The 24,920-nt window shown below is 35.7% G+C and overlaps 2 protein-coding genes across 2 annotated transcripts in view; both read right to left on the bottom strand.

The window, feature by feature from the left end:
- Nucleotides 1-17,887, bottom strand: part of LOC121429849 (probable E3 ubiquitin-protein ligase HERC4) — a 36,408-nt gene extending 18,521 nt beyond the window's left edge. Inside the window, exons 1-11 of the mRNA XM_041627094.1 lie at nucleotides 17,596-17,887; nucleotides 16,270-16,465; nucleotides 15,238-15,433; nucleotides 13,596-13,672; nucleotides 12,063-12,305; nucleotides 10,359-10,450; nucleotides 9,553-9,680; nucleotides 6,286-6,904; nucleotides 5,790-5,971; nucleotides 4,872-4,962; nucleotides 3,809-4,007 (exon numbers count right to left, since the gene is read on the bottom strand). Coding sequence (XP_041483028.1) covers nucleotides 3,809-4,007; nucleotides 4,872-4,962; nucleotides 5,790-5,971; nucleotides 6,286-6,904; nucleotides 9,553-9,680; nucleotides 10,359-10,450; nucleotides 12,063-12,305; nucleotides 13,596-13,672; nucleotides 15,238-15,433; nucleotides 16,270-16,453 — 2,011 coding nt within the window. The 5' untranslated portion in view covers nucleotides 16,454-16,465; nucleotides 17,596-17,887. The remainder of the gene's footprint in view (nucleotides 1-3,808; nucleotides 4,008-4,871; nucleotides 4,963-5,789; nucleotides 5,972-6,285; nucleotides 6,905-9,552; nucleotides 9,681-10,358; nucleotides 10,451-12,062; nucleotides 12,306-13,595; nucleotides 13,673-15,237; nucleotides 15,434-16,269; nucleotides 16,466-17,595) is intronic.
- A 5,896-nt stretch (nucleotides 17,888-23,783) lies between these two features.
- The window catches only part of LOC121429607 (probable E3 ubiquitin-protein ligase HERC4), a 36,700-nt gene continuing 35,563 nt past the window's right edge, over nucleotides 23,784-24,920 (bottom strand). The window contains exon 21 of the mRNA XM_041626725.1: nucleotides 23,784-24,400. Within this exon, the coding sequence (XP_041482659.1) occupies nucleotides 24,135-24,400 (266 nt within the window). The 3' untranslated portion in view covers nucleotides 23,784-24,134. The remainder of the gene's footprint in view (nucleotides 24,401-24,920) is intronic.

Genomic DNA, 24,920 nt, shown 5'->3' with positions numbered 1-24,920 from the left:
TAGGTCACTTTTCAACCAAACTTGGATGGTAGATGAACTTAGGGGACCTGCATGATATGCTGCAGTCGGAGGTTATATGGTAAGGTCAAAGGTCATTTTCAGGTCAACGTTAAAGTTTACATGCAAGACTCTCTTATGACACCTAACTCCGCAACCGTAAGTCGCTTTTCAACCAAACTTGGATGGTAGATGGACTTGGGGGACCTGCATGTTATGCTGCAGTTGGAGGTCACATGGTAAGGTCAAAGGTCATTTTCAGGTCAACGTTAAAGTTTACATGCAAGACTCTCTTATGACACCTAACTCTGCAACCGTAAGTCACTTTTCAACCAAACTTGGATGGTGGATAGACTTGGGGGACCTGCATCTTATGCTGCAGTCGGAGGTCACACGATAAGGTCAAAGGTCATTTTCAGGTCAACCGTACCTAACTCCGCAACCGTAAGGTGCTTTTCAACCAAATTTGGATTGTAGATGGACTTGGGGGACCAGCATGTTATGCTGCAGTCGGAGGTCACATGATAAGGTCAAAGGTCATTTTCAGGTCAACATTAAAGCATGACGAAAATCTCGCGTTTGAGAGCTGTATACCCCATTTTTCCTTATCATCAAATCTCTTCTCCCAGTAATACAAATCCTATTGCCCTCAAGCATGAAATTTAAGTATAGAAACACCTGTTTCTTGACCTCGGTCCGAAGATAATTCACCCCAGCATCTACGGTCACAGCAGGGGGCCACACACGATGGATTGCAATGTGTTCCGGCGAGCGCATGGAGTTCCATGTTATACACGCGTTGATAGAAAGTTTTTCTTCCTTTCTTTCTTTCTTTCCTTCCTTCCTTCCTTCTTTCTTTCTTTCTTTCTTTCTTTCTCTCTCTCTTCCTTCCTTTCTTTCTTTCTTTCTTTCTCTCTCTTCCTTCCTTTCTTTCTTTCTTTCTTTCTTTCTTCCTTCCTTCCTTCCTTTCTTTCTTTCCTTCTTTCTCTCTGTCTGGCTGTCTAATTTTTTTCTTTCTAGACTTATTTTTCTTCATCCACCCCCTTTCTACACCTCTAAAGAACGTGCATTTGCCAATCATATCTGTAGTGAGGCCTATAAATGTCCTTTTCTCAAAGTTGAGGTGTAGGCCTATACATAGATAATACGTTTGCGATTAAAAAAATAGTTACAGGCATAGTTTGTATTTAAATCATAAGACTTTGGGGTAAAAAAAATTATGATTTCATATTTTTGTGCATATCAGCAGCATGATTATTATACTTTGTATGTTGGTATGCCATTACTTCTGTTTTTCGAACGTTAAGACTTGCGCGAGTGAACCCATTTTCTTGCTGGACGGACAGAAACTATGCATGCATCGCGGTCCTTGCATGCTAAGCATACCGTAATTTTTATTCGCTTACTTTCCTTATTTCAAGGTCGATTTTCTTCGTTCGAAATTGAAAATGGACTAGTATTGGATGTCTGAATGTAATATGCCTTTGAAAACGTGATTAATATCGAATACAATAATTTCATTCCGAAGATCCTTCTACAGGCAGACAAGTCTTACGTAATAGCACAGCTGTTGTTTATCATTTCGTCCTTGGCTCAACGCTCATTTAGCTGGCCCGTGGTGGTGAAATCGAGACAAGGGGATTACCTGGCCAAGATGGGTTTATCGGGGTTGGAAAAGTTGTTTGAGATATTCCAAACACAAATCGGGGTATGAAACCGCAGTTTGCAGTCCGAAGTGAGGTCGAGAATCAAACAGGAAATTTTTGTAATGGTTTATGTGCATTTAAGCTCTTAAGGCAAGTGTTATTCCATCCCAGTCATATCACAATGAAGTTTTGATACAATTCTGTTGCATGCCCTCGCGAATCACAATATTTCTGGCTATTTTTATACATGGGCGAGACACAAAATCGCTTTTGCCTTGTTTATATAAAACTTCCTTTCTCTACGATCATGGCAACAAAGATTGTACACATACAATGTCTTCTTTCTGTTGTCATGCACTGATGATAATTAATGCTAGTAATACACAGTTTTGATGTGAAATTAATTCTAATACAGGACCCATACAGAGTAAGCTATTGAGTGAAATGAACAAGGCACCTTGAAAAGGAAGATATTGCCCAATTCAAAACTCTACTGAATTGAAACTTTTTGAAAGAGAAGACAATTATGCCTAGAAAAGTTGAGGACCTTGGGGGGGCACCATGTCAGTGAAAACTGGGCAGACATTCTTTTGCAGTGTCCATTATGTAGAACACAAGTAAGCATTGCTCACACTATAATATAAAGTTGAAATTGATATTTAAACTTTATTTACCACAATCTTCAAAAAACATACAAATCAAGAAGTATAAATATTTCAATAAAATACATTTAAGTAAATTAATTGAAGTTATTAACTATCAATTCAAGGCCTAGTCCATCCACATTAAAAAGAAATTGAACCCCTATTTTTATCTACCGGGATTTTATTAATTTGGCAATCCAAATACAATTAATATAATGAAATTTGGTATCAATATCAACAGATAAAAGGATAACCATACAAACGGAACTTTTACAAGTACTCCACCCAGTGCATCAGTTGACGGCACACTGACCTGACGCACAGCCCTGGGAAGAAGGCCTGCCAAAGATTTGTCCCAGGGGGTGCTGCGTGTGTTATTCTCCAATGGTAGTACCCCCTTTTAATCAGGTACATTTAGGTATGCTTTAAGTAGAACTTTAACCAAATATCACATTCGTTTTTTAGCAAAAACCTTGTTTTTATAATTTTTTTCCTTGTCAAATATTCCCTGACCGGCTGATGTTTCTTTCATTTTCTTATGATAAACCTTTTTTTTTGCTTGTGAAATTTTTCCTGACCAAAATCACCTATTTCTTTTTTACTGAAAACCCTTTCTTTTCCTTGTCAAAATCTTCCTCCTAACCAGCACCCCTTGTAATGTTTTTTTTTCCAAGGGATTTGACCAGATGGCCTTTCACCAAACCAAATAATGAACTATAGAATACTGTTAAAACATTACATGAGGACAATTTAAATGACAATACAGTGCATCCCCCAAAAAAACCATACACTTTTGAAATGGCTGCCAAATTAAAAGTCTATCACTTTGGGGGAAAAGACTTACATATATTGAAAGCCAATAATGTTGTCTTTCAAATGACACCAAAACGTTGGAAAACTATTCATGTTTGAGTGAGCACTACCCACTTAAACAAAGGGTATGAAAATTAGGGTGGGCAGGAATTAGCCTTTCGGTTTCTTTCAGTTTTTGAGAGGCGAGTCCCGTGGAACTTGCAAACTTTACCAACATTTTGGTGTCAAATGAAAGATGACTTTATTAGCTTTCCATATATAGTATTTCCCCACAAAGTGATATACTTTTAATTTGGCAGACATTTCAAAAGTGTATAGTTTTTTGGGACGCACTGTATATTTAAGGCAAGAAAAAATAATAATTGCTGGATTTATTTTTGCCTAAGGATACAAAGCGCTGTTATTATTACCCCAGCTTTCAATGTGCTGCCATATAGGCGCTGAAAGAATTTCTTCCTACTGGGTACCCATCCACCTCACCTGGGTTGAGAGCAACCCACATCCCTCAGATTGAAAGACAAGAGTCATATCCACTAGACCCCCATAACAACCCCCTTCACAACAAAATAAGATGGTCATGATGGGAAAATCATAATTTCGAAAATCAATGTAATACAGAATCGTGTAAGGTATTATAATGATAGTGATACCTTGCGAAACTAAGCTTACACAAGTTAATCATCTTTAGATGCACCTAATTATATTTACCAAGAATTTCAGATTCCGATGACTTGTGAAGAGAGATCATGAACTTGCCCATGGAAGAGAGGACATTTCGCCCCCATGTGTGTTGAGGATTACTGAAAACAGGGCATTCCAAGAGTATCAGGATGAAGCGAAGAGTTTCTCCGTGGGGTTTTGACCAAGGGGGGCTCATGCAGAGGTCAACGGAGATCACCTCGGAAAGCTATTAATGGAACATGAATTAAGTTATAATATTATCTGCTTGCATTTTGTAAACAAGAGTGTCGCTAAAGCGAGCACATAATACACCCGCCTGAAACGCAGAAAATGGATCAATTGGTCAAGCAAGAAAAGTGAAGGTGGTGACTTCTCCTTTGACCTTCTGACCTCAAAATCAATAAAATTGCTGAGATCTACAGTATGCTAGTATCATACAAACCAAATTATATGAGCCTATGTTAAGTTCAACTAAAGTTATTGCTTTAACAATGACTTCAGAAGGGTACGATAAAAACATGTCACTGTGATCTTGACCTTTGACCTCAAAATCAATAAGCTTCAAGGGATCCATGCTAGTATCATACACACCAAATTATATGAACCTAGGTTAAGTTCAACTTAAGTTATTGCTTTAACAATGACTTCAGAAGGGTAAGACAAAAACATGTCAGTATGACCTTGACCCCTTGACCCCTACATGTATTTAGAGTTTTTGACAGACGTGTATCAATCAGGTATGATTATTTACGTCTGGGACCAACCTTTAACGTCACCATCCGAAAGACGTGATCAGAGCTCGAACCTCTGCATCAATTTGTAACTTCCCCACAGCTTGAAAAACAGGCGCACGCCACAACGCCCAGTGACCCCTACAGTAACTGTCAAACCTGCTAATAAAGTCCATCAAAGGGATTGAGACCAGAAAAGCAGTGGTCTTTATTGAAAGGATCCTTAATATATGTTTCACTGCAGAAATTTTCAATAACAAACCTAAATAGTTGTCTTTATAGAAAGGTGGCCTTTGTATATACATAGTAGGTGATCACTAAAGCAGGTTAGATAATATATGTTATGAAGAGAGAATTACCTTTTCAAGGAGTCTGCCATTTTCCCTTATCATCTCAAAAGCCTTCCTTGCTGCTTTTAGATCAACATTTGGTCCATTGACCTCCTTTGTTCTGAAACACATGAAATATGGAAAATATGAAAGACAAGCATTTATTAGACCTGAAAACAACACTTACTAAAAACATTGTATTCTTGAAATCAATGAAAGGGGATTATAATGATAACTATTATCATTATTATTTATTTGGCTAATCAACATTAATGACAAATACAAGCAATAGAATAAAGAGAGCCATATAGATGACGGAAAGGAAAAAAGCATTAACTAAATACCTACAACCTCAGGGTCTTTGTTTCCAAACCATGTGATTTTATTAGTACATGGTAAAACACAATTACAATACATGTAGTTAAAGATCATAGAAGAATCAAATCAAATAAATGTTTCGAAGATCTAGATCTGGTACAGTTACTGAAACTGAACTTTGTGAAATCTTGAAATCTACGCTGAAAAAAATTTACACTGAAGATCACCAACACAGATAAGCGCACATGGGACAGTGCATTATTATTGCTTTGAATGTCGGCCCGACGCTTGACCCGAATCCTGCGTTTATTTGCTTTTTGCTTTTCTCAGCAATTACAAAATTTCTTCCAGAATTCTTTGGCACATATTGTTTATTTATACAAACAGACTCTTTGATGGTGATTTCATTGGATTCCATATGAACTCATTTTGAAATCGTTACCACAACTGGCATTTATCTTTAACTTGTCAAACAAGATAATGAAACAGTCCCTGATGTACATCCATGTTCTTTCAATATCGTGCAATTAGACTGATTGCTGCCTGAATAAATATGGAAGAAGCCTTTATAGGAGCAATATTCATTGACCACATGCAAGATAAGATAGATACAAAGGGCAAGCTTCTTACCCTGTTTTAAGAAATGATGCATTCAGGCAAGTAGGAGAAGAGAACACAGCTCTTGCATGCTTGAATGAGGCCATGTCTTCTGTGATGTCTCCCTCAGTGTTCGCCAAACTCTGCAGAAGTTCAGCAGATAGTGGATTGATTCCCTTTATACTAGGGGTCATCGATACACGGAGCTCTTCCCCCTGACGAGAGATGAAATAACAATTATAATGAAACAAATACTAATTTCAGACTCTACATGTATAATGACATGGACAAAAACAAAATATTTTTTAATTAGAGAAGAATTTTGTAGAATAGCTTTAGCAGAAATCCATATCATTGATGATGTATTTTCTCCTACAAAAAATATCTTAAGAGAAGTGGATATTCACTACAAACTAAAGACTTTAATCCTTAGGGGATTGTCTAAATATTACTAACCATATAATAATAGGATCCTAATACTTGTTTCTTTCTTTATAGTAGAATACCTCATAGCACAGGCAACACATACCATTGGTTCATCTTGCTCTATGATAAAGACGATATCATTTCCAGGACACAGTCGTCGCAAGATCCTTGGGGGTATTTGCTGGTTTTCCTGATCAACACCATCTACCCTTAGTTCATCTTTCATGACATTCCCAACAGGATCTTGGTGAGCAACATCTGTGCTGGTTACATCACCTTCAGAGAATTTGACTTGGGGAATGTCTGCAGTGTCCTGACCAGTAGGTCTGGTGGCAGCGATGGGATGGGTCCCAGCACGAGAGGAAGATGTTGTGCTTGATTGTGGGATTCCACTTTTAGAACCAGTGGAATAGGAATGGTTGTCTGTGGCTGTCCCCTCTAGAATGTCTGAACCTCTTATGACCCTATTGATTGTAGCCACATCATCACCTTCAAGTTGTTCTTCTAAGCTCAGAACACGTTCCAATTGCTCTTCAGGTCTTGCTGATCTCCAGACTTCTGGGTCTAAGTCATATGAACCAGGAGATGGCCAAACGGTTGATGTTCCTGTTTCAAACATGTCAATCATCAAGGTTTTTCTAAGAGGAACTAGCTGTAAGTTGTAAGTGTGATCGAGCACAAAGATTTCACGGGTGACCTCTTCAACAGCGTAAGTACATCGGCTGTGGAAAGACGCACAACATAATATTGGTTAGACCTGATTTGCAAGTTGTTACCTAGCTGTGTCACATAATGCCTTGATAATATCATATTATCAATAAGATCAAATAACGTATTCTATCTAAATTTGCAAGTTTCTACTTCAGTGTCAGGGTCAGTAAAGCCATTGTGAAATAGTTGATATACATGACCTCAGTTAACCCTAGAAAGAATGTTTCAGTGGCAAAGAGATTGATAAAACGCTTGGGTGGTAACCTGAGATCCATTTCATCTCAGATAAAATAAAATATTTTACCTCTCTTAAAATCAGTGAGATAAAATACCCTTAAAATTTCTCCAAATTGGTATTCTGAAAGCAATTCTATTTTCATGTTATCTCTTTAAGACACACCTATTTTTCCAAACAATATATCCAATTCAAAAAATGCTTTTATAGCTCTCTCATATCATTCAACCAATGGAAATCCATTCCGCTAGGTGTGGCGAGGGAGTGAGATTGCGTCAATTTATTGACTTCAAATACGCTTGCACCATACGCTTGTACGTCTTTACAGAGATTTATTTATAACAACACGCGGTTCAATATAGCATCAGTGCTGACTTTCAAAACTACTATAACTCACACAAGATGTTCAGTGATACTTATGGTTACTTTTACATCCACTTTTTATGAACTAGACCAATAAACTTACAGAGATATGATGGTTATTCACAAAAAAACCCAACATGGCCAAAGTTCATTGACCTTACATGACCTTTGACCTTGATCATGTGACTTGAAACTCGCACAGGATGTTCAGTGATACTTGATTACTCTTATGTCCAAGATTCATGAATCAGATCCATAAACTTTCAAAGTTATGATGGTAATTCAACAGATACACCCAATTCGGCCAAAGTTCATTGACCTTTGACCTTGGTCATGTGACCTGAAATGTGCACAGGATGTTCAGTGATACTTGTTTACTCTAATGTCCAAGTTTAACGAACTAGACCAATAAACTTTCAAAGTTATGATGGTAATTCAACAGATACCCCCAATTCGGCCAAAGTTCATTGACCCTAAATGACCTTTGACCTTGGTCATGTGACATAAAACTCACGCAGGATGTTCAGTGATAATTGATTAACCTTATGTCCAAGTTTCATGAACTAGGTCCATATATTTTCTAAGTTATGATGACATTTCAAAAACTTAACCTCAGGTTAAGATTTCGATGCTGATTCCTCCAACATGGTCTAAGTTCATTGACCCTAAATGACCTTTGACCTTGGTCATGTGACATGAAACTCTAATAGGATGTTCAGTAATACTTGATTAACCTTATGGCCAAGTTTCATGGACTAGGTCCATATACTTTCTAAGTTATGATGTCATTTCAAAAACTTAACCTCAGGTTAAGATTTGATGTTGACGCTGCCGCCGCCGCCGTCGGAAAAGCGGCGCCTATAGTCTCACTCTGCTATGCAGGTGAGACAAAAATGACAATGCTCTCATCTTTTTTAGAAGTCTATATCACATCTTTTCAAGCATCATGTCAAAGACAATATTATTCAAGAAGAGTCTTATGAAATACTTCCTGATTGTACAGGAATAAGGCTAAGGTATTGTTCTCAATATATCAGTTTTGTTCATTTTCATGTCAACATTTGGAGTTAATTCACCTAGATATATAGACGAAATCAACGTCGCAGAGATAAAATAGCCCCTTCCCTCTTTTAGGTCTATTTTTTCTTCAAGGTAACTTGGGCGCAAGCACATCGCCTGTGTTGCAATGGCCAGATACGCGATGGGTATGTCTACGCAGCCACTGCTCTGGTGCATTTCATCATAGATACGCAAGATAAAATTTAAAATTTTATCTGAGAGATAAAATGTCATCTCAAAATACCAATTTCATTTTAAGAAACTTCATGAAACTTGGACATAAGATTAATCAAGTATTCCTTAAAATCCTGCCCAAGTTTCAGGTCACATGACCAATGTCAAAGGTCATTTAGGGTCAATGGCCTTAGACCATGTTGGGGGAGTCGATATCTTAAATCTTAACCTAAGGTTAACCTTTTGGAATGTCATAATAACTTAGAAAGTTTATGGATCTGATTCATAAAACTTGGACATAAGAGCAATCAAGTATCACTGAAGATCCTGTGCAAGTTTCAGGTCACATGACCAAGGTCAAAGGTCATTATCGAGGTCAATGAACTTTGGCCATTTTGGAGGTAAATTGCTGTCATAACTTTCAAATTTATGGATATAGTTTATGAATGGCGGACATAGCGGTAACCAAGTATCACAGACAAGACTTAGGTCACAAGATCAAGGTCAAATGCCATTTAGGGTCAATGAACATCATATTGTATCATTGTTTGAATGGTGTTTTTGTGAATAATTATTTTACAGTAGTTTTCAAAGTCATACCTGCTGCTACATTGAATCGCGTGATGCAGGTGAGACTGCCTTAAGGGCACCACTTGTTCAAATGTACATATCCTTCATCATGATATTGAAATGTGAACATTTGAATGGTTACCATTTTGCAGCTAATTTATCATGCATTTAAACAATAAGTGGGGCCAATTGGGTGTTTTATACATTGCTTTTTCTGTAATTTTATTGGGGTCATTTTCCTGTGTTAACATGCCTTACCTCGTTGACTGAATGGAAGAAAATTTGGGACGAGAAAACCGGTAAGGTCTCAATTCCGACTCTCTCCATTCATCAGACTCAAATGGGACCCTGTCAACACCCATGCCATGTACAATCAGATGACCATTCTACAGAAAAATAATGTAAAATCAAAGAAAAGGGATTCAACAAGAAGGCAAATGTCATTTATACATGCAGATCTGATAAGAATATGTATTGAGGGATTATACTGTGAATCATATTTTTTTGCAAGTTCCATCTAATATCACTATTTTATCAAATATTCTCTTGATTAAATCCAGGTAACATGCATTAATTCTAAATCTATTACAAAATTAGACTAGTCATTCAAATCATTGAAAAAATGAAACGTTGCTAAATCAAATATTTTTAAAAGTAATAATAATATATGATATTTATATTGCACACACACATTTTAAAAGTTATTCATATTACCCCAGGAAAGCTGGGCTACCGATTCTGGAGCTCACAGCTTTTGGGGGAATTACTTCCTGATGAAACCCATTTTTCTTCACTTGGGTTGAGTGCAGCATGGTGTGGATAAATTTTTTGCTGAAATCAACTACGTGGGTGGGACTTAAAACTTAGTGCCCACAGAATGGTTGTCCCATCATGCTTTAAAACACAAATCAAAATTCAGGAAAGAGTCCCAAATTTTAGGAAATTTATGGGCTGGTTTTTATGAAAAAAAATATTAAATTGTCAAACTTCAAAAATTTTATTGATTCATTTTTTGTTGGGGGGGGGGGGGTAAGAATCAATTGTGGAAGCATTGACATTTCTACCTCTTTCAAGAAGCTAGTATGATGCATTCCACATGAAATAGTCTTAACATCAGCATGAGATATGGACTCCAACTTGACAGGAAGTTTCACATCTGTAAAGAAATGATAGTATGAAAAATAATATAGTGCTGACACCAGTGTTATACAGTTTTATTCTATGGGGCCAAACTTCACAAAGGTGGGCTAAATTTGTTGCACGCACCACGAACCGTCCTCTCTGCGCACCTCGATGCAAAAGTTAAGCGCACTGTATCTATTCCACGAACCGTCCTCTCTGTTACGTTGCCCACTGTGGCGTAAATAATTAACTTCAAGAAAATATAAAGATACGGGATGAAACTTTGGAACCTGAACTTTTTAACGAAGACACTGGTAAATAATTTGCTCTCCTTGTAGGTGCACTTATTGCTGGTTAAAAAAAAAACTTTTCTTTAAATGCGTTTTCTGCAAAAGTAACTTTCGCATCGAAGTGCGCAGAGAGGACGGTTCGTGGTGCATGCAACAAATTTATTCATACCTGGGGTTTAGTTAAACCATGGGTTAACTACACCCCAGTATAACTTTAGCCCATCTTTGTAAATTCATGCCTAAATACTTTAGTCTATTTTGCAGATAGTCTAACAACACATGGGGTACACCCAATTTGACTGCTCAAAGCACTTCATAATTATCATTATTACCCGGTCAATTGATTCATAGCTTTTTTTCCCGCCTGTTAGACGCAGACTTGCTATTTAGTATTAAAAACCAACCACAATGATGATTCTTTCCTACCATTTCCAAATTAACAGGTGGGTGAGAGCAACAAAACGTTGACTGACGCCTTGCCAAAGGACGCTAGGCCATGGTGGGACTCACACACACGACCCTCCGATTACAAGGTGAGAGTCAGAACTGCTTCACTATCAAGCCTCCACACAAATACCAATACCAACAATCGCCCGATGCGCGCTAACTTAAGCGTAATTTCTATAGGAAATCTGCATAAACCATGGACTCAACTGTGGGTTTTCAAACCCACCTTTGTGAATTCAGACCACAATGTTTATAATATAAATACAGACCCAAATTTATCTTTTACCCTATCCATGTCCCCATATTCTTCAAATAGTGATCCAACATCAGGTGATAGACTGATTTACAAAATGGTGATATGGATCCAAATTGAATGATTCATTGATATCTGTCATATGACCAGTCATTTGTTTTATCTAACAGGCAAAGTTGATAATGACTGGTGCGAATGACTGGTTCTATTGACTGGTCCTGATATTGTTTGAGATGTTGATAGTTTATCAAATAGCAAGGATCCACAGGTTTATCTTTTTTTATAAAACAGACCACCCTTTCACACGGTAAACAAAATTGTAATTTGAATGATTCTCCCAGTGAAAAATAAGGCTAATGGCGAATATTTAGCATGGGTGAAACCAAACTAGAACATGATTACAATCACGAAAACTAATCACAGTAACGATTACATGAGCAATCATCATTACAATGATGATTCAAGATTCACGTGTGAAAAGGCTCAAAGAATATACATCATTTAGCTTTGATATACATGTAAGAACAACAAACACCTAATAGCATTGAAGCTCTCCACACGCCCTCGGCTAAGCCTCAGGCATGTCTGAACAATTCTCAGTGTACCTTGCGTGTGTGATTCATACTACTGCACTAAAAGATATGATTTTCTCTTACATGTACCGTCTGACTGCTGTAATCCCAGCTGCCCATGTTCATTCCATCCCCATATGTAGACCGATCCAGAGACGGAAAGAACAACGGAATGCTGGCCACCGGCGGCAATGCGCTGTAATGGCATTCCCCAGAGGCTTTTGATCTGGATTGGTTTATCCACTAGGAGCTTTTCTCTTTTTGCATTGCCCTTGCATACACCTAGCTGACCATGACGGTTAGATCCCCAAGAAAACAGCCGCCCATCTACAAGAAACAAAAGTTTAAAAATGAAGTCTTAAGTAAAGGGGAGTGAACTGGCCTACACGTCTCTCATTGACTATAATTATGTAATGAATATTAGGTCTTAAAAATATACTTTAAAGATGATTTTGATAATACAGAGAATGAATTAGCATATTCTACTGGTAAGACTAAGAAACTTAAATGTTTCAAGAGGAAATGTACTTGTTTTGAAATCTGGTAACATATAATTATTGTGATATGGGTGTATTGAATACTGGATTAGTGTGTCATCATTGAAATGGGCTCAAAGTACAAGATAACGCTGCTCAGAATATCGCATTATGGGTTAGGGATTGGGTCAGATTTGAAGAGTTAATATCTTGAGGTGTAGCTCTACAAGGTCGTTGGTTCATATCTGCTTTAACATGAAGATTACACTTTCCATAATAATACTTATCATTCCTTTTTTTCCTGAGTTCAAACAAATTAAAAGTTTATAATCAAAATACTTAAAAATAATCAACTTTTTCTTTTGAAAGAAAATTCACTTGAATGTTGTACATTGCCTATTTAGCATGTTGTAAGTGCAAATGGGATGCTGAATGTCATACATTCGTACTGTTGCACACGTACCATCCAAAATGTACCGTTGCACAGTCAGGAACAAGGTGTCGTCACTAAAAAAAATGCAAAGAACTGCATGGATAAATGCACAATGCTGCTACAGGTCTGGTGCATGTTTGACGCATTTTGTTTTTCGCTTTCTATAATCCTTTATTTTCACAGATCATAGGAAAAAATTGATAATGTTCGTATTTTCGCTAATTTCAGAGAGATGATGTACATTGTACAACACAAATAATGAATAATCTTCTTTGAGCAAAATTTCACATTTGGTAAGAGAAAGAGACACTCTATTTGAGTCAGCCACGCCTCTTTGAGTAGAGCATCTTTTTTTCACCTCATACAAAATCTCTCACCATCTCGCACTCATGCCTATTTGCTATTTGTATACTAATCTGCTTTGGCCGCCTTACTTTACTGTCTGATGAGAGTGTTTTCCATAATGATAATGTAGAATACTCTTCAGCAAGTTCAAAGTTTCATTCATAATGACAATGATCTTTTGGGGGGTGGGGGTACTAGAATAATAGCCCCCGCCCCCCCCCCCCTCCAGACCTCCACTCATCATCACTCTCTCTCCTCCAATCCAACTCACCTAAACTGCTTGACCCCTTCAACAAATTTTAAAACCAATTCAATGTTGAAATTAGGGGGTAAAGGTATGACAAAGAATGACTTCCTGCTTACCTCGGGTGAGTGCGAGAGAGTGGTAATCTCCACAGGCAATCTGGATGACACCAAAATCTGATATACATTTGATCAACCTTAAGAAATTGAAAAATTGAAAGTGTTATATAATAAATGGCAGAGAACTTCATCAATATCTCATAAAACATGCAAAATATATTTTCAATACCGGTACCGTAATCTTGCAGTAAAAACCAGAGATCCTATAAGAGGTCGAATCACCAGGTTGATCATGTAAGAACATGTAGACTACCCAAAGGAATACACAGAATCATATGTGTTTCACTAATTGGTAGATCTATCATGCACCATCTTAAATTTACTCAGGAAAAAAAAATCATGATAAATTTTTGTATATGGATTTATCAGCTTTGTTGGCACTCTAACCATTGAAAACTGTGAGAGAATAATAATGTAAACAATTTCTTTATCATTCTTGCATGGATAAAGAATTCAGTAAAGCATTGAAGATTATGCTTTTGCTAAAAAGCATTACAGAACGCAAACATTTTACTTGTGCACTTGCTTGGGTTTTTCAAGCCCAACCAGAACAGAGCGTTTGCTTGATCAGGGCATTCCTGTTTTTTAACCATGTTTATGAATCTGAGAGAAAACTCCAAGGTGTATAGTAGCCTACACGTAAATCTTTTCTTTCTAATAAGAGCAAATCAAATGCCAAATATATAAATTTGTCAAAAGAAACAAGTTAGTTTGAAACCACGTCTAAGGAAAAGATAATATATGAAAGAATCGATAATTTGCACTGCCATCACACACCTTTGGTTTCAAGTCCTGTCCTTTTTGAGAGTTGTTTTCACACCAGCGTGACTTCGCTATTTTTCAAACTGCTAGCAATTTCTTTCTGAATGCACCAACAGTCTTCAAGCACTAGCAAAGGGTTATGCATATGAAATAAAGCAATTGCCGAGGTATGATCTTTTGCTTAGCTGCTCAAAGCAATTGCTACTTTTTATGCATCTGACCCTTTATTTTGAGCCCTAAGAAACTCAATCGTAATTTTCGCTACATAAAAACTAAGTACATGTATTATTTTATAAGAGGTTGGCTTAAAGGACAAGTCCACCCAAACAAAAAGTTGATTTGAATAAAAAGAGAAAAATCCAACAAGCATATCACTGAAAATTTCATCTAAATCAGATTTAAAATAAGAAAGTTATGACATTTTAAATTTTCGCTTAATTTCACAAAACAGTTATATGCACATCCTAGTTGGTACGTAAATGAGGAGACCGATGATTCATCTACTATTTCTTTTGTATTTTATTATATGAAATATACTAATTTTATCCTCATTGTCAAGTGAAACAGTGATTAATTCCTCCCTGAACATGTGGAATTAGCATTGTTTAATACTATATGATTCAGTCAGGTGGGTCTCTATGGTCAAAAAACAAAAGAAATAGTGAGTGATGGACATCATCGACCAAAGCGAAACTTTAAAATGCCATATCTTTCTATTTTACATTCGAGTTTGATGAAATTTTCAGTGTTTTACTAGTTTGATTTTTCTCTTTTTATTCAAATCAATATTTCACTGTGGTGGACTTGACCTTTAACTGAGACCAAGAAAAATAAATGGCCACTTCGAGTCAGAATCTGGAACTAATTCTTTCTTCCGAACCTTGGTTTCGGGCGTGCTCGATATCTTCCTTTCTTCTTTTGGATACCATTACCAAGCTGCCCTTCGTCATTCCCACCCCAGCTGTACACTCGGCCGTCGGCAGAAAGAGCAAGAAAATGTTGACGACCGCAACAGACATTCACGATTTCAACGCTGGGGTCATCCTCCAGTTCTGATGTTCGGAATACCAACCTGTCTGTTACCAAGAAGAGAGGTTGATAAAAATGACAATTGAAATTAAATCGTTTGGTTATTTGTACACTCGAGGCAAAAGTTAATTCTTTGTTTTCCGGGACTACTTTCCAATAACCCGCTGCCCAAATCTGCTACACTGGATAAGCTGTATTATCGCAGTGAACTGGGATTTTCCACAGCTTTTTTTTCAATTTCCTGGGTTCTTTTAAGCATTTCGGGGGCATTTAACAAACTGTTGAACTAATATTATAAAAGAAAATAGGATTTCCTCCAATCAACCTGCCTCTTCTCCATCTCCCTTGAATAGTAGAACCCAAACACGCTTCGGCCTTCTGCTTCATGCTTGTAAAATTTGTATTTGCTGTACAGTTTGTTGGGCATCCCTGGATAACGGTATTGATTCCTTATTTTGTTTAGAGCGCTAAGAGACTTTCACTTTATATCAAATCCTGTTGGCGCACCATAGTAAAATATCACAAATAAATGAATGAAAAAAATAAATATAACCCAAAAGACATGATTTCTATATCAAAAACCAAAGGTATGGTGGGCACAAATACTTGAGGCTGCCAATATCAAATATTGAATCATATCTATGAGAAAAAATGATTTAAATGATTTATACATGGCTTGCAGAGGACATAGTAATAATGTTGTAGATGATGATAATGATAATTCATCAAAATAATTTATTTTCATACAAGTGAAATATATTCTTTTTATGCATCCATTTTCACTGTACCACATTAAAAAAAAACTTTTTGTTTTACAAGTGCAGTGTCTACATCTACCTAAGGGCAGTTCCCCCCTCCCCACCTCTTCATCCCTGATTCTCACCATAATTCTCCTGTTTGCTTGCAGTAGAAGGATCACCATTGCACTGGTACACTTGCCCTTTGAAGGTTGTTAAGACGATGCCCTTGTCATTTCTGCATGCATCCTTGATAGGGATCCCATCCAGAGAGCTCTTCCGAAGCACCATGATGGCATCGTGATCACCCGAATGATGATCGGAAGCCATATTGTCGTATTCCTAGGTGAGGAAAGCAAACAATCTACAATAGAATAACAATAACCATAATGATCATTCATGATTTAAAAAATAATAATTTATTAGTATAATAATAATACTCCTTCTTCTGATAAAGTACAGTCTACCGACTGGTGTATTGTTGTACTATATTTGGCAGGTCTGGTGTGGAGTATGTATGGTAGGGGGTCCTAAAGCTGCGCGGGTCCTAAAGCTACGCACCACTCATCGCGCATGCAGTTTTTAATGGCAAATGCGCACTTTGTTTGGAATTGTGACTGCAGAGTGACGAACGATTCCTATTCAATTTTTTCTACAGAGGCTGCAGTAAATCTCTAAATGCAGAGAACACCCACAACTGTTTTGAATTTTTGAGCTATATTCTCTTTAATTTCATATTATCCTATAATAGTATGAACATACTTTAGAAATTGAGGCACAGGAAATTCTATTTTTCTGCATGATAAATCGAGTGCGTAGCTTTAGGACCCCTTCTAACATCGGGCGGCGAATTCAAGAGGTGTTCGGAAAACACGGCGGGATTTTCGTATTAGTGAGTTTTGTGATATTTTGTTCTTGCTTAATGATCTTTAGAATATTTGCCACAAGTTAGCGACAGATAATTTGTTCGAATATTAAAATTGGCATAGTTTCTATCGTTTGTAAACAAAGTGCGTAGCTTTAGGTCCCCCCATCATACAGTGCCATTTTGAAATATACTATAAAGTTACTTCTTGCAAGTGCTGCTAAAAAACCATGCTCCCCTCTTAGCGAAGCAGGATGCTCTGTGCCTCTTGTTTGAAGAGGCGAACAGAGGTGACATTGGGTAGCTCATCTGGCAAGGAATTCCATAACCTGATGGTGTCTGGAAAGAAGAACATCTGACAGATGAGAGTCCTTGCAAAAGGTATTTGGAATCGCTTGGAGTGTCATAATAATAATAATAAATAATAACAAATAGGCCTAATAATAATTAATAATCAATGAAAAAATGATAGATGGAAGATGCAACAGTAGTGCATATAGTGACAATCAAAATGCACTCACGTAATTGGTGGTACAGGGACATGCCGCTTTGATGACCCCCTTTTCAGTTTACTAAAAAAATAACCAAGCAATTCTTTTTTCCTTACCTAAGCCTTATATAGGGCTGATCAAGTAACTGTCTCGGAGTCAAGGTGACGTGAGTCAAGCATATATTTATTTGTCTTCCGTCTCCTCTGACTGAGCTCTGCCACTGGCACTGGTTTCGAATTGAATTAGTTGAAGAAGTGAGTGAAAAAGTCTGAGAAGGTGGAGCTAATCTGTTGTGTAGACTACAATATAGCTAGCTGTAGCAATTGGTAGTGTTAAGTTGTTGCTCCCTGAATTTTAAGGCTGAGCCTGAAATTCGAACTGCAGTGCAGCTGCTGCCGCACTTCCACTGTTCACGATCACTGTGCACTGCCGGCCCGGTTGCATGGACCCGATGCGATGCGTGGGTGATGCCCAATATATATATTCATATACCTTGCATCTCCGATTGGTAAATGTCTGATACTTTGTAGTCATGTATCCATGATTTGTTTTCCCAGCCAAGAACTGGAATCTTCGAATGTCATGTAGTATGTATACATTTATAACCAACACCCCCCCCCCTTGAACGGGGAATCCCCATGGCTGATGTTGTTGTGCGCTCTTATCCCGCGAAAAAAATTGGCCTTGTGTAAGGTGAATTGCTCTATTTCAGGGTATTGTTTTTGTTATAAATGATAATCAAACAGCATTTTGGCTTAGGAAATCTTAATAAAATCCGATATCTAATCCTAACACTCTTCTTTTTAAATATTGCTTCACATGAATCAGATGAAAGCAACTTAAAATCACCTTAGTCCAGGCCTTGGAGAAGGTTATTAGCCGAGGGTAATTCCAGAATTCTAAAAATAGAGCATCGTTGGGGTTCCCAGACAAAGATTTGTAGTCTAATAATACAAACTTTGTTTCCATCCCGGGTATGGAAACATACCAAGCATTGATCATTTCCATTGATTTTTTTTTGTGTGTTAACTTCTGCAAATCTCTTGCAAAAACAAAAGAAAAGGGGGAATAATTGCCTATGCTATAGTAGTTCCTCTTATTTTTCATTTCTTCTTTCTCTCCTTCCCTTCATAGTTCCCATTTTTTCTTATTTTTCCTATCTAACCATAGAGATATATACTAATAACGCATATCTCTATGGATCTAGCATGGTTTTTTCCCCTCTACCTTAGCATAGTCTACAAATGTAGACCCACGTCTACAGTGTGTGTATCACAGCTGATTCAAGGAGTCTGCATATAGCAGACTAACCCTATCATTTTTTTTTACTCTTACCCGATGGGAGAGCAGATTTATCAACGATATCCAACTTTAGAAGTGGGGGCGGTTTGTGTAACCCCCATACCCCCCCCCCCTTGCAGCCCTGAGTCTTAAAGGAGAAGTTCACCCTGATCTCTCTAGCAAAAAGTTTGTTGTAAAAATAGCAGAAAAATAGTAAGAAAATAATGCCAAAGGCTTGAGAAATATCCATCAAAGAATAAAGCATAAAGTTAGAATTTTAATTATTTGATTTATGACGTCATGTTTGAGCAGCTTTCCTACATATTGTATGGTAAAAAAATCCATGAAATGTCATTTTCTACAAAAATTGAAAATAGTTTTTATTGTACCTTCAGTATATCATTTCACATCCATTCTTAAAAGAAAACAAAAATAAGTCATCAAGAACCATAAAAAATTGAAATGTATGCATTTTATATTACATAATGTAGGATGGGGCAGCTGATCGCATATAAGGTCACAAAATTCTAATTAAAATATATTCTAATTCCAATTAAAATTCTAATAACTTTATTCAACCTTAATGGATTTTCCTCAAACCTACACCAATATTCATGATTGTATTTTCTGCTATTTTTATAACGAACTTACCTTCAGGGTGAACTTCCCCTATAAACTGAAAAGCAGAAAGAACATGTAGAACGCAGTTAATGTATATCGAATCGCATAATGCAAGCGAGACTGCCAGAGACATTCAACTTGTTTATAAACAAATTATTGTTTAACAAATCATTAATTATTATTAAATCATTGATTTATTTATGAAACAATAAATAAGTCAATAAATTGATAATAATTATAATCATTAATTACGAATGATTATTAATAATTAGACTCAATTATCAATTATTATTGAATTATTAAAGTGTTCATTGTTTAACAATTAATTGTCACCATAACTGTTGGATCACGTCAATTTCATTGACCCTAGATGCTGAAAACTTTCCCTGAAATGGTCCAAATCAGTCATATTTTGTGATAAAAATAGGTCCAGGAATGCAAGGAAGTATTTAATGATGCCATTGCAAAATTTAATAACAATGACAAATGCTATGCTCGATTTTAGGTTAAAATTAACCGTTTTTTTTTTGTTGTTGCTTGCTTCTTAAATTTTAATCGGGAAAATTGTCCCACCCTTTGTAAAATCCTGGATCTCCCCCTGATTCTACATTTATGCATATATATCTGTATTCTGGGAATGATATATCATTATTCATCACCTTTCCCGCCTTTTAGCAAAGCATTCAGTATAGATTTCCAAACAATCATGTATTTTGAAGGGCAATTGGTCATAAATCTGATAACAAAAGGGATATATTAGTTAATGAGAATTAAATTATTCATTTTACTTTTCATATTTATTTCCATATATTATTGTTTCTTTTACTTGAGCAACAATTCATTGTTTTGTTTCTTATACTTTCAATCTACTCTTACATCCATAAAAAGGAATAGAAAATAATCTTGTAATGCATATTTCTCATTGTAAAAATGAACCAACATATATGATAAGCTTGTATTGTTTTTTTTTCAACTTATTTATTTCAAAATGCAATATCTCATTAAAGAGTATTATTTCAGATTTGTTTTCTTTATATGAAAGTACATTGAGTGAAGGCTTAAAATTATAGAAGAATAAAAACTACATCTTTAACATATTGCAGAAAAATATGAGTTGTACAAAGACTCTTAATAATAAATCAAAGCTGATATTAATATCATTTCAGTTGAATAATCAATAGTTACACATAATATTTCTGATAACATTATGAATAGAGAAACCATTAAGTTTTCGCTTCACCTTTTTCTTTTGTACCATCATTTGCAAAGTTTAGGACCACCTGAAAATTTGTGTATAAAGCACATGTATTTAAGTATAATATACTGTAATAGTGTTATTAAAAACTGGCATATGTATTATTTGCTGGTGTTGGTTCTGTGTTTGATTTGAATGGTTGAAGGGAAATGATTTAAAGGCAATGTCTAATAGTTTGATTAATAATTTCGTAAAAAAAAACATTTTGAAGTAAATGTATTTTAAAAAACAAAAGGGTTACTCAGGCTATTGGGCAATACTAACTTCCCTTTAACCATTCAACTCAAACACAGAATCAACACCAACATTATACTGTATAAGCCAGTTTTCAATGAAACTATTACAGTGCATGTGCTTGCTATACACGGTACACAACATATGATTTATATCCATGCCACTGTCTCAGTGCATATACAGGTGAGCCAGGGGGGCGCTTCATGAAAGGACTTGTCGGAAGTTTTATCCGACAAGTCCCATTTTATCCGACAGTTACCATACATGCCATACATGCCATAGGAACAGTGCCCCTCAGCCAATCAAAATCATGGAAAGATGTCAGATCTGACAACTTGTCGGATGAAAATATTGATGAAACGCTCCCCTGGTCTACTCTATGTCAACTTTTAGTAGGATTATAAAACAGATTAAACGTCTTATCTTATAATATCAATACATTTTTACAGAAACCAACTATTCTTACATAATAAATTAGATTGGAAAAGAATCATGTACATAATATTCCTATTATTACAGGAATTGAACTATACAAGCAATTAGTATAATTATCATAACTTGTATGTCATAAACCTTATTGAAAATTAACTTTGCTTATAAATAGAAAAAAAATAACTCTTAAGTTAAAGAATGAGAAGGATCATGTTAGATATACATGTAAAATCCAATAAATAATTATTCATTAAATGAAATATACTATTAAAAGATTACATTAAAAAATGTTATTCTAAGACTGATATAACATTGTCAAGATATTTTTTACAGAAATCAACTATTATAACATAATGAATTAGATTGAAAACAATCATGTACATATTACAAATATCTATGAAGGCAACCATTACGTGTGTAATAAGAACAACAAAAATAAGTCTTAAGTATAAATAGAAATTTAGAGAATACAATTATCATAGTTTTCAGTTGCACTGGCCAATATATAATTATTTCTGAATATATAAAGCACATTTTACTACACTACAAATAGATTGAAAGACTAGTTTTATAAATTACACAGACATTGGGAAACTTTATCTACAAATAAAAATATATATGTAAATATTATTGCTTTCTCTATTTTTGTTAAATTCATATCCAAATTCAATTAAAAGGTTAACCTTTGTTAAGAAACATGCTCATTTGAAGGGGGGGGGGCACAATGAACAACACTTTTTGTCTGGTTTCTCATTGACTTTACTGCTGTAAAACTTCAACTTCAACAAGTATCAATACTACAGAGAATGAATTACCCTATCATTTTATTTGTACAGAGAAACTGAAATGTTTTGATTGTAATTTTTTCTTGTCTTAGTAACATAATAATTGCGGTGGAATGTATCAAGTAGCGAATGAATGTGTTGTCATTTAAGTGGGTCTATATCATAAGACTACACTGCTCAAATTGTTTAATTATCGGCAAGGAACCAGGCCAGACCAGACCCCCGCTCTACCGATTGAGCTATCGCGCCACTGAATATTACAGTGATGGTCCCTGTTAAAGCCAACATGAATAAAAAAAATACATCAATCAAAAAGTTAAAATTTTCATTACCGCTATATCTAGCTGAAGCACTACTATGTAATAAAATATGAAAAATCAGAAAGAATGGATTTTAAAACAATTCCAATCACTGGAAAAAAAAATTGATGGGATATATGAAGAGTGCAGATACGAATAGCTTGAAGTCTGTCTACTAAGGTCTTCACTTAATTTACCTGTTATAACAGTCAGCTTTCATAAAGCCCTTTAAAATTCTAACAAAAAACTTTATGGATCTAAGCATTTATCAATGTGAATTGTTTCGGAATGTTTGTAACATTAAAATCTTCCAAAAGTGTAGTGAGCACTACATCAAATTTCATTGATTGATTCCTTGTGAACATTCAACAAATTGCAAGCCCTATCCTGGTAAAGTTATCATCTAGCAATTCACCTGCTAATCTTACAAATACAGTCATTTTGAATCAGCACTACAGTTATCCAAATAGTTCGCACCCAGAATGTTTATCCCATTCAAAGTCTCAGAAGTACATGTACTTTCGTACCAAAAAGGAAAAATTCACATGGACCCTATTTTCATTTTACTTCACATACCTAAATTGAAAATTTCACAAATATAAATCAATTCTCTGTGCATAACACTTTTTTGTCATATCTGATAAAGGAAATCGAATTCAGGTAATGTATATTCTTTATATTTTCAAATCTAGTAATTCGGGTTTCAAATAGAGAGGAACTATGAAAGTGCAAGGAAATAATCTTGTGGAAAATGATTTGTTTTGTAGATTGTGGGAAAGAGTGTACATGTATGATGGAAATCTATAGGGGCATGACACAAATAACTGAAGAGATAAAGATTTGCACTCCTATAAATAACTATGTGCTTAATCGTGTTTACAGAACCTCAATTAAATGACTTGATCATTTCTCTAAATCTTACCATAGTCCCATAAAGCATCCTGACAGAAAGCAATTGCAACAAAAACAATACTATTTCAGATATTGAACTAACGATAAATGCATAAATTGAACAAAACAAATACATAATTATCTACATGTAAAGGAACCTACTGGTAAGGCAAATATATGAATAGTACTATAAAGAAATTAATAATAATCAAACCTCCAGGGCCCAATCTTACAAAGAATTACGTTTGATCCAATCAATCCAGTGTACACTGTTAGAAAATTTCCTTGAAATAAAAGAAGTTACTGCAGCAGAGTCTCAAGAACACCTGTAATCTTACCAGATTGCATAATCTTACATTAGATCATGTAAAATAACAGGAAATTGGTATTTGGTGTATGGAACCTTACAAAATTCTTTAGATAAAACACCATTTTCCCCTTTTTAAACCGACCTGTTCTGTTAAATTGTAGAAAAAATCCTGTTTTATGAATTTACATAATGATTCTGTTATTGCTTCCTGCAAAATCTTGTTTTTTTCTGGAAAATCAGGGTTTTTTAACAGTGTATGGAAATCCATCCGTATCATATTTACTTCTACTAAAAACTTGTACAAGGTCCTTGGTAAACAAAGAGAATTGCACTGAATCTTCTAAACAATATGTTTAGAATATGAATATGTTTATGAATATGAATATGTTTATAAATATGAATGTATGAATATACATACATCATATCTAGAAAATACTTTGAACAAATTTGCATTTTAGATGTTGGCATTGGTGGCCATCCATACTTTTGAATGATCGGATCAATCGCAACTCTTTGTAAGATGGGGCCAAAATAAAATCATCCAACTCTAAGCAATATGAAATCCAATGTCTGTTTGCGAAAAAGCAGCTGTCAAGCGATCTTTCATAACATCAGGTCTAGTATACTCTGGCAGTCGTAAAGTACGCTTCAACCCAAAATCATCACAGGGATGCCCCGTAGGCATCAGCAAGGTGAGCCTATCTTCAACTGTATCAGAGCTGGAACAATCATCAGGTACGGGAAGATGCTCAATGATTAGGCCTAGATTCTGCAGTCCGCCGATTGGTACACGGTCCGACCCTGACACATATACTGAACAAAATACAAGCAAAGACTCAAGATGAAATAAACTGGTTTTGATTCTCCAGGTTTTCCTAACAATTTTCATATTTTTTTCAATTTTTGAAAAAAAAATTTTTTTTGAATATCTTTCTATGATTTGCATGTGGAAAGTTTGTGGTCGCCATGTATCTTCTTTTACTAGAATCGCGCAGAAATGCGCATACGAGGGGCACTGCGCAAACTTAGGGAAATTTACCATTATAAATATACAGCTTATTTAGTTCAGATATGGAATATAAAGCAAATAATCATAGAGGAACACACCTGAAGTAGGACAAGATATATTTCAAACCTGAAATGAAAATGTGTCGCTTGCATGGAGGCCAAGGAATGTGCGGATGAAATGTTTTATGCATCGACAATTCTACCCAACGTCAATTACTCCTCACCTGGTTTTTATAACCAATGATCAGATTTTAGAATTCACAAATAGTTTATTCATTATTTTCAGATGTGGAGTATTCAACAGATATTCAACAGACCTAGAGTC

This window comes from Lytechinus variegatus, chromosome 16, assembly GCF_018143015.1.
Source record: "Lytechinus variegatus isolate NC3 chromosome 16, Lvar_3.0, whole genome shotgun sequence".
Classification (NCBI taxonomy): domain Eukaryota; kingdom Metazoa; phylum Echinodermata; class Echinoidea; order Temnopleuroida; family Toxopneustidae; genus Lytechinus; species Lytechinus variegatus.
This window is presented reverse-complemented; position numbering and strand designations above follow the sequence as displayed.